At 39.7% G+C, this 10,429-nt stretch overlaps 1 protein-coding gene across 2 annotated transcripts; it reads left to right on the top strand.

Moving 5' to 3' along the window:
• Positions 1–562: 562 nt before the first annotated feature.
• On the top strand, positions 563–10,429 carry pitx2 (paired-like homeodomain 2). 2 transcript variants are annotated; one of them, XM_085284090.1, is made up of 4 exons: positions 563–971; positions 3,375–3,444; positions 7,872–8,071; positions 8,917–10,429. In XM_085284090.1, exons 2-4 carry the CDS (start codon positions 3,399–3,401, stop codon positions 9,472–9,474), a joined length of 804 nt encoding a protein of 267 aa, XP_085140216.1. In that variant the 5' UTR covers positions 563–971; positions 3,375–3,398; the 3' UTR covers positions 9,475–10,429. The 2 variants fall into 2 exon arrangements, with proteins under 2 accessions (XP_085140216.1, XP_085140209.1); XM_085284083.1 differs by lacking the exons at positions 563–971; positions 3,375–3,444 and adding an exon at positions 6,927–7,414.

Below are 10,429 nucleotides of genomic sequence, written 5' to 3' on the forward strand. Positions count from 1 at the left end.
CGAAGGAGCCTAATGCATCAATTTAAATACTTTGCAGTTCCAAATATTCAAAATATTGCGTTGTGTAAATTAGTTAAATTATAAATCCACAATGACACAACAACCAGCTTGTGTAAAATGGACTCATTTTGCTGATTGGATTATAAAAAGAAATTTTAAAAATCACTAAATGCCTTAAAAAGCATTTTATTTAAAATAAAGGCCAGTGAGCTGGTTAAATAAGGAATCTGCAGCCATGCTCGCTGTTTATTTTTGCACGGGCAGAGTTTATATAATAAGCGGTTAAGTGGCTGGTTGTAAATAGGTTGGGTTTAAGCAAATTGAACTGCTCTGTGTTTTGCATGCCTGTCGGGATGGCCTATCAGGAATCTCCGTGTTTTATTTTTTTAACACGCTCTTTTTAAAGATGACACTGAATTTTTGTGTGTGTGTTTGATTATTGTTGAAAGCTGAGACGCTCCGAGTTGCCCTCTGCACAGGCACATGAGCGTACACAAACACACCCCTTTAAAAGCGCGCGCGTAAACACACACACACGCATACGCACACGGGGTCCCTCTCTAAGCTCAAAAGCAGGAAAAATTGCGCCACTCTTGGAGCGTCTTTCAAGGGGGAAAAAGTTGAGGAAGACAGAAGAGGACGAACCAAGAGGAGACTCGAATGAAAGCGCCTCCTTCGCAGTTTCTCCTCACTGTAAATAGATGGTTATTTATGCGCATAAATGAAACAATCCTAAAGGTAGTGGTGCGTCTCTTTTTGGATACATAGTGGGAGAGCACATGCTACGCTCTGGTTTTCCCCGGACAGAAACGTAAACTTCAGTGCTACTGGATCTTGAAGTTGCTCGGTTTGTCGCTGTAGACAGAACTACTGGTGTCTCAGTGCGTTTGGACGGTGGAATTTATCTCATCTCTGTAGAATAAAACGCCGACGGCCGGGAAAAGCAACCTCCCCACCGGTGTCTACAACTGGTAAGTACAGTAGAAGAGTGGAGGCGCTTAAAAAAGTGAGATGTGAGTTAATGCGAGTGAAGGAATTTGTTCCACCTCGCGCTTTGTGCGCTCTGTGCCTTTCCGATGTAAATTTAAAAGCCATGGTTGCAATATAAAGGAGCATGAAGTGATGTGAGGGCAGAGTTTGCCTTACAGGTCAGTGGATGATAATGATGTATCGTTAGAAGTGATGGAGTGTGGGGAAATAAAAAAAGGAGAAGAGCGAGATAAATCAATGTTCAGCCGGCGAGGGTTGTAATAAAATATATCACATAAGCCATTAAAGCTGATTTCAGAATTATACGTTTTATTTTGATTTTTAGCTTCAGACCAGAGCTGAAAATGCATTTTCAAAGATAATGAATAAACTGTGAGTAAAAAAGCTGACAAACAGTGTGGAAACTAAGAAATAATCAAGCTGCAAATAACAATTTTAACAGAAAGTGTCCAAAAAGAGTTTAGATGTCATTCACCCTCCTCCGAGTCTGTTTTCGAAACTGAGAGAAAGAAGTAACGGGGGTAAAAGAGGCGACGTTCACGGTCTCACGCCTTTAATTAATACAGGACCATATGGTGGAGGTTAGTCGATTCATCTCCCGGTAAAGGCTGCAGTCTCATGCTCTAGCCTACTGTGTTAATTTCAGAAGTAAAGCCAGTGAGAGGCAATGCCAGTTTGCTGTCTGCACTGGGCCTGATGCCATGTGAGTCACTGATTCATATCAACTGTTGATGATGAAAGAAGAGAGAGTCCATGAAGTGAGAATGAATGGATGAACGAGATTAATATAAGTTATCATAATACTTATACTATTTTAAAACCGCTCCTATGGGGTAACTGCTGCAAAATCTAAATAAATACGTGTTGTCAGGTTCAATTGCCGTTAGAAATATTTTGCATTATTATTATTATTATTATTATTATTATTATTATTATTATTATTATTATTATTATTAATATTATTATTATTACAGTTGCCCACATATGTCTTTTCAAATTTGACTTAATGAATGAGGCAGTTTAAAGATCATACTAAGGTGATGTTCGTCTTAAATGAGCAACTTCCGATTTAAAACAAAAATGCTTTTTCTCTCTAACTTTAAAGGAAAAGGCACTCTTCGAAATCTGAAGCGTCCTGAACAAAATACAGACAACAAAAGAAAAAAAATGCTCAAGTCGTTAATTCAAAGCTGAAATTGCAGTTAAATTTTCACACAATAAAACAAAATTAATAACAATAAATTAAAAAAAAAATGTGTGTAACTTCAGAGACTGTGGAGCAGCACGACAGACTGAAATATTGGACGAACCTCTCATTAAATTTCACTGATTAGGTAACACCGAGCCGCATGCAATAACCTTACACCTTACAGCGTGACCCCCACTATTTCATTTTGCAGCGGGGATATAGAGGAGGGATGCGAAGAACGGTTGTGCAGGTACACAGCATGTAAAACTTAACCTCCAATATCTGCATCTTTTGAATTAAAGGGTGAAAAAAAGAGAAAGAAAAAAACTCGCAGATGATGTAGAGCAGGTGAAGAGAAGAACTGAGGAAAATGGTTAACAGCATGACTGGATGCAAATTTCCCCCGACTTGAATTATCATAAGCAAACATTGTGAGCCTGGACTAATAAAATCCCATCTGTGTAACTTCATATCGAGGTAGTATGAGGGCTGCGATAATGAATTTTGTAATATCCCACCGACAGACATCTCAATCAGACTCTAATCCCATGATTTTACTACGGAATCACTCCACTCCCAACTGCACCAGGCAGCACCAAAACACAGAATCCGGCTCGAGCAAAACACATGAAGGGTTTTCCACACCGTGCAAAAATAAGAAAAAACACATAACGTAAAATCACGATGAGTTTTGAACTGTAATTTATCAGAATTAAGTAAAAAAAATACCTTCAAAACTAAGAGATTATTCACTTGATTATTGCGATATATTCCTTGTTTCGTGCACACCGGAAGTTAAACTGAAAATTCTTTCAAAAATGGCACATTCAAACTAAAAAAAAAAAATTTTAAAAATAAAAATTTAAAAATCTCATCAAGATCCACATTTTGCAATAGTGTCATCATCATGCACCGCCGCTGAAATCCCACCATGCTCTTATATATTTTTGCTTTTATGTTTGTCCCATTATCATCATTTGCCATTCACTCAAAAATAAGAGTTTTCAAAAGGAATTCTTTTTCTTTTTCTTTCTTGTTACAATCAAAGGATTGCCCCTTGACCACATCAAAGTCCTCACGTAGGCTCCCGAATTATTGACTGCACAGTTAGAGTTTGATGATAATAAACGACTCAGAGGACTTTTTCGCAGTCTCAAATTGTGGCCAATTGTGGCTTTTTTGTTTCTTTTTACAGAAGCTGTTTCTTTGAATTATCAGAATGGACTCCCATTGCCGTAAACTGGTCACCACCTGCGCACAAATAGGTGAGTAACAATTTCAAATGTTCTCATTCTAATAGAAATAAAAAGCTTTTGCAAAAATGTGTAGTAGTTTACACAGGTTGATACAATTTTTCACTTCACCTAAATTAAAAGAAAATCATTTAGTGACATAACGAAAAAGAGTGTGTTACTTTCCAAATCTTAAGAAAATGCTTTACAAACCTAGTAACAATATGAAAAAGGTGAATATTTTTTATATTTGTCAACGTTTAGATATCTTAAATGTCCCCAAAATCTTAAAACGTAAAACACAATAATATACAATTATTAATGCACTTTTTTGGAAGTACCACAGATTATATTGATACTTACATGTCAATATTAACAAACAGATATTTACATGTTAGGCAACAGGTTTACCAGCGAGCCCAACTTCTTCGTTTGTGCCGTTTCTGATCAGAAGACCAGATTAATTTTTCAGAGAAATATCATTGATTTCCTACATTTTATCTTCACGGCTTCGCCCATATCTGTTTATTCGTGTTTTAAAAGTTGCTTTGTGCGCATATGTGGTATTTTGATGTTTTCTTTTATTTCATTATATTGGTGTAGCCTTTTTTATATGCCTGTATTTCGGCCCTTTTACTCCTCAATATGGAGAAGTTGTGAGACAGCCGAGTTGGTTCGCTATGTTAGAGGGACACCTGGTGGTCGAATGCGGATCAGCACGGCACCAGAGCAGAAAAAGGAGAGCACAGACAACTCTTATCATCCGGGATTTGAAAAGGATGGCCGCTTCGCATAGCAAAGTTAATTAGTTAATTTAAAAATATGCTAATGTATGACAAATTACACCGTATTGTTAATTTTACTTTTAATGACATTTAACACAGGAAGGCAGTTTTCACAGATTTTTTTAATCGTCAGTTCTCCTGTAATATGCTGAGAGCCTTTCATATAAATGGTAGTCTCCAAAATCCCTTAAAACCGATATCAGACTAATTTAAAGCTGCAATCCTGAACGACAAAAGGATGGGATTATTAATTATTCTCTCATGTGACACGGAAATTACATCAGGTCTTGTTAGTGTCTTTGACGAATAACCAATAAGTCGTATTGTGTTTCATTTAGTCGACATTGCTGGGTATGTGTGACGGTCGCGTATTGTAGCTTCTTAGCTGCTCGTCGTGAACCACCACTGATTAAGAGTAATAAGATAAGTAAAATCAAAATGGGTGATCGAGAGAGATGCCGGCAAATATAGACACACCAGCGTCAACTGTTTTGCTATAATATATGCAGTGCTTGTTGGATTGACTCCGGGGAAAACTACATGTATAATGAAAGCCAATTCGTGAGGAGGAATATCCTAATGGAGGAATCTGATGTCTGCTTAATCCTATGTAAAAAGCCTTGTCGTCTCCCCTTATATTGACTGAATTGCTAATTAATGGCCCTCTATGGTGGAGGCCTATTGCACGCAGTAATCCGCAGAAGAGAGATAAAGCATTCAGAAGGTAGAAATGAAGAGGAAACCGATAATCCACTTCAAGTTTAGTATTACAATGCGCCTGGAAGAAAAAAGGAGCAACAGACCGTCCGTTATTTAACGGAAAATAAGGCACTAAATAATATTTTATTTGCTATTTTTTAACAATATAAAGGTAATAAATATTATTATAAATATTAATATTATTATTGTTGTTGTTGTTGTTGTTGATGATCTACATGAAATTTGGCTTACTGGTTTTTACCCTTTATAAAGTTTTGTTATTGCAATGATAAATAAAACCATCATTACAGTTTAATGTTAATGGATTGTAATTGAATTATGATCAAGGTTTTATTGCTCTATATTAGAGGCTGTTCGTGTGAGTGTGTGTCTGAGTGTATGCGAGTGTGTGTTGCATGCAGTCTACGGTCTGCTGGTATTTATATATGAGGGGCTTTCACGGGATTAGCCCAATAACTTCTTAACAGCGCCAAGTCCCAAATGTGCTGGCTGAATGGGCTTTAGTCTGGCCACGTGGAGGGTGGAAGTGTGATTTTGATGATGATGATCTTGATGATGATTATGATGAAATGTGACTAGAGTGTCTCTATATTTAGATGTATGTTTTCACTTGCACTCCTGATCGCACTAACTGGCGCGGATGTTGCCTATCTCTTTATGGTCGCTCCATCACTTCAGCCACCTGTTTGTTACCCAGCTGACGTTTCTCCACCCGCCTATGAAAATCAAAGTCGCATTTGTTTGATTAGACATGTTTGCTTTGCCTTAATGCGGCACAATCTTTTAGGAATTAGATCTTAAAAAAATGTCTCGCATATCAGCTCAAACTCTTTAAAAGTGCTCCATTAGAAATAATTAGTCAAATTAAGAGTCTTATTAGGTTTTCTGCCAAAAAGAACACTTGGGGGGGGGGGGGGGGGGGGGGGGGGGTTCGCTGACAACGGCTATGGACTCCAAACACAAAGTGAGGAGAGATCCAGTTAAGCACCCAGATAAAGTAATCTGTCATCAACAAACTGAGACTGCGTGGTACAAAGCTCCAGTCAGTTGATTTAATGAATATGTGAACCTCAAGTCTGGGAAGGTCAAGAGAGTCGCCTCATTTGAAAACTAGTATGACTGAAAATGCTTTTCCAGGATGGATGTGGGATGGATACGGGATTCAGGGAATAGCAAACCAGTTAAAGTCAGCTTGGTCACGTTTTTGGACCGTGATGTAAATGCACAATAAAACTGAAGGCGCAAAATGCATACATTCAGTGTGTTGCCGGTTACCTTTATGTAATTTGAGCACTAGCACTGAGTTAAAACATGCTACTTAAAATTAAGCATTTTCGTGTCCATATGAAAGCACAATGTGCACATGTGCTCTTTTTTAAGGTAATGCGCGCGCCTGGCAATTAGCATCAGTTGACAAGTGCTCACAGACAATTTGGGGTCAAGTTGGCACAGTCCTTAGTTACATTTGTTGTTTGTTCTTTCACGGGTTCTTTGTCGTCCAGGAGGTGCTTGTGCTTGATATTCACTGCGCTTTTTTTTTTTTTTTTTTTTTTTTTTTTTTTTTTTTTGTGGTTTCAAAACAATCCGCGCAGTGGCTGGCTTTATTCACACGGAGTCCCAGAGTAAACTGCACTGACAGAGCCTACCAGCCTGAAGCTCAACTTGGTTATCAATAGAACTACATCGTTTTACTGGGCCACTGGACCCATCTCATAAAATGAGACCAAACTGTATTATTTTCATTTTTATTTGGTCTCGGGCTGCTGCGCAACGGCGTTTTGGAGCGCCGCGGGTACACCGTGCGTCCCATCTCTCTTTACATGCTTTTATTTGGAAGAGAGAAATAAGCGCCAGCGCCGGCATAAACACACTGGCAGACATATCTTGTTTCTGCAAGCTCTGGTTGGTTGGGCACGCCGTCATATTCACATGGATGTGCCTGTCAGAGAAAATATGGGCGGGCGCAACATGGTGACGTGGAGGTCTGGAGAGAGGCGCAGTTGGATAGACAGTGCTCAGGCAACAGCTGAAATGAACAGTGAGTGGTGTAGTGTGTGTATGCCTCTGGATCTAATATCACCTACCTGTCCTTGTCACTCTGATAGTCAGGCGAGGTAGCCGCTGTTTTTCACCGATGCTATGGCAAAACTCAATGGCCTATTTTAAAGCGTTTTCCAATTTAAACACAAAGAAGGCTTTATCTCAACCGCAAGAGGATCCGCGAGGTTGTGCGTTTTTTGGAGAGCTGAGCACATTCCGCAGTCGGACTTTCCGCCTACCCTTCCAGTACTAAAGGTTGTGCGATCTTTTACCGATGAACTCTATGAGGGATCCATTAAACATAGACCATCATCACCTAACAGGGAATAAACTTGCCTCCACACACCACACGGCTCTGGCGATGGCCTCTAGTTTGCAGCCACTGCAGCGGTCTGTGGACTCTAAACACCGGTTAGAAGTGCACACTGTGTCGGACACATCAAGTCCGGAGTCTGTCGGTAAGAACCGCCCGGAGTGCAGATGTTCTCTGCAAGACGCCGCAGATGTCATCTTGATTTCAAACAATAGATGGCTCTCATCAGTCAAAGTAAAGGGAGCTTTACATGCATGCAAATAGGCGATTACAGCTGTCATTTACTAAAAGATCATCTGTCTGTGTGCGGCGCTGAGTGAAAAAGTTTCAGTTATGTAAATGAAAACAGCTTGTGTTGCCAATTAAAATTGGCCCTTTTTCTGATATTCTCAGTAATTGCGTTAAATAAAAAAGGTTAACTAAAACCCTAGAAGTCAACGGAAATTCAGAACCCAAAACATGAAGTAAACAAAAGATTTATTTTTATAAATCCTTTAAGTGATACTGTTCCCACGGGAGCCTCGGATCGTTTTTTTTTTCTCCTCGCATTGTTCAGGCCATAATCTGGGTGATGACTTAAGTACTTCATTCCCTCTTCACAGAAAAGGAGAAGATACAAAATAAAAATGAAGACTCTTCAGATGACCCTTCCAAAAAGAAGCGACAGCGGCGGCAGAGGACTCACTTCACCAGCCAGCAGCTGCAGGAGCTGGAGGCCACTTTCCAGCGGAATCGCTATCCGGACATGAGCACAAGGGAGGAGATAGCCGTGTGGACCAACCTTACGGAGGCCCGAGTCAGGGTGAGTATTCCCTTGGGTGTAAACAAAAGCAACTAGTGTGTATAAATTCAAGTAATTTGCGCCAATTTTCCGGTTGTCCCATAAATATCCGATACTTTAACATAATTACGCACGCACTGAAAATTTTACGCACGATTGGAATTTGATTTAAATAATGTACAACATAATTTTAAAATGAAAAACAAATAACCGGAGTCTTGTTTAAATATACTTCTGGTGAAAACTCAATTTAATTAGAGCGTTAGGCTATATGTTTATATTAAGCCAAATGGAATTTGAACCCCTTGTACACAATGAAAAAATAATCAGTTTTAGCACAAGTCACAGTTCTCGGCATATTTTAATCTGGCGCATAATTTTATTTAAAAGAGCCCAAAAATGACTCATCCCCGTTTCCAAATGAAGTGTAATTAAACACTTACAATGTTGTTAGCAGTTGAGGGGCTCGACATTAGTCGGTGACAGATACCAGTCGTGTTCTGCTGTTCGTGTGAAAGAGGTGCAAAGCTTGTATTTTGCGATTGTCGCCCTGTGCTTGTGTGATTAAGGTCAGCGTGTTTATGGAAGCATGCAGAGGAATACACGTCCTCTGCGCATTAAGATAATGCAGAGAGACCGCAGTGTGTATTCTGCTCAGATAAACACGGAGTTTTTACAGTTTTAATGAAGCGTTAAAACAGTAGGAGACGGGAGTCATTTTATTTGAACAATTACAAATTAAATTAATTTTATTAACTTGTAAAGCTCACATATTATCACGGAGCCATATAAATATATCATACTGATAACGATACTGTTGCCTAACAATATACTATGTCTAAACCTCTGCATTTCATTTGCTGTAGGTGTGGTTCAAGAATCGGCGAGCCAAGTGGAGGAAGAGGGAAAGAAACCAGCAAGCAGAGCTTTGCAAAAACGGCTTCGGGCCGCAGTTCAATGGACTCATGCAGCCCTACGATGACATGTACCCTAGCTACACATACAACAACTGGGCTGCCAAGGGCCTCACATCTGCCTCTTTATCCACAAAAAGCTTCCCCTTCTTCAACTCCATGAATGTCAACCCCTTATCCTCGCAAACCATGTTCTCACCGCCCAACTCCATATCCTCTATGACTTCCAGCATGGTGCCATCGGCGGTCACCGGCGTACCGGGCTCCAGTCTCAACAGCCTCAATAACTTGAATAACCTCAGTAACCCGTCTCTCAACTCGGGGGTGCCCACGCCGGCGTGTCCCTACGCCCCTCCGACCCCTCCTTATGTGTACAGGGACACTTGTAACTCCAGCCTGGCCAGCCTGAGACTGAAAGCCAAGCAGCACTCGAGTTTTGGATACGCCAGTGTGCAGAATCCGGCCACTAATCTGAGTGCTTGCCAATATGCCGTGGACAGGCCAGTCTAATACCTACCTGCACTGCAAAAAATAATCATCTTAGCAAGATATAAGAGGCTAGTAGGGACGCTTACAGTTACATTTTTCTCTAAAGACAGTGGGCATCTCTGGTGGTGCGATTGTTATAGACTTTTTTGCGTGTATCAAGATTTTGTTTTTTAATTTTTTGGCGATCTTTGCCAGTTGGAATGTTACTTGCAGTATTCCGACCCTTTTCCTTAATACACTGCCACTTGCTCCGGTAAAAATCTAAAATCTTATAGGAAACATGTGGGATTATCCCATCGCATCACATTCATTTTCTTTCTTTTGAAGGGGCAAATGTGATTTGAGGGTGATTACAATCCCAGATAGCTTGCTATGGTGGTCATTTTTTGCAGTGTGAGGGTAATCACAAACAGCCGGCCACAGGAACAAGAGACTACTACAAGTACTTTTTCATTTTTCAAAAAGGGCACTAGAAGACTGAACCACTGAAACAAGCTCAACTACAGGTTGGAGTCAAACTGAAATGGGACTTCTTAGGTTTGTTCCCCTTTTGATGAGTTCAGGCCTGCTTCACACTGCGCCTCAGCGGAAAAGAAAAAAAGAAATAAACGGAGAAAAAAAAGAAAAGAAAAAAAGGCCTGTTTTATTTTTCACAACTCCTCATAAGGGTTTTCTGGTGGATTTTTGGACGGTACCTATTGACTGAAAAGGTTGTATATATATTTGAATTATCATCTCCTGTTTGTCGAGGCGAATGCGCTATAACCCCACGTCCTCTCCAGGTTCAATTTATCAACGCATGTGGAAAAAAATCTCTAAAAAGGAATCATGTTTTGCTTGCAAACAAAAGGGAATGTACATACTAAAACGCACCAGTTGTGTGTTTCTAACATATTATAAATTTATTATTAATGTCTGTGTGAATATCGATTTAGAATAGCAATTCTGGATTAAAAAAAAAAAGTTCAAATCAAAA

This window comes from Mchenga conophoros, linkage group LG2, assembly GCF_057382185.1.
Source record: "Mchenga conophoros isolate Kocher_MC1m ecotype Shallow Benthic linkage group LG2, M_conophoros_male_GT1.1, whole genome shotgun sequence".
Taxonomy (NCBI): Eukaryota; Metazoa; Chordata; class Actinopteri; order Cichliformes; family Cichlidae; genus Mchenga; species Mchenga conophoros.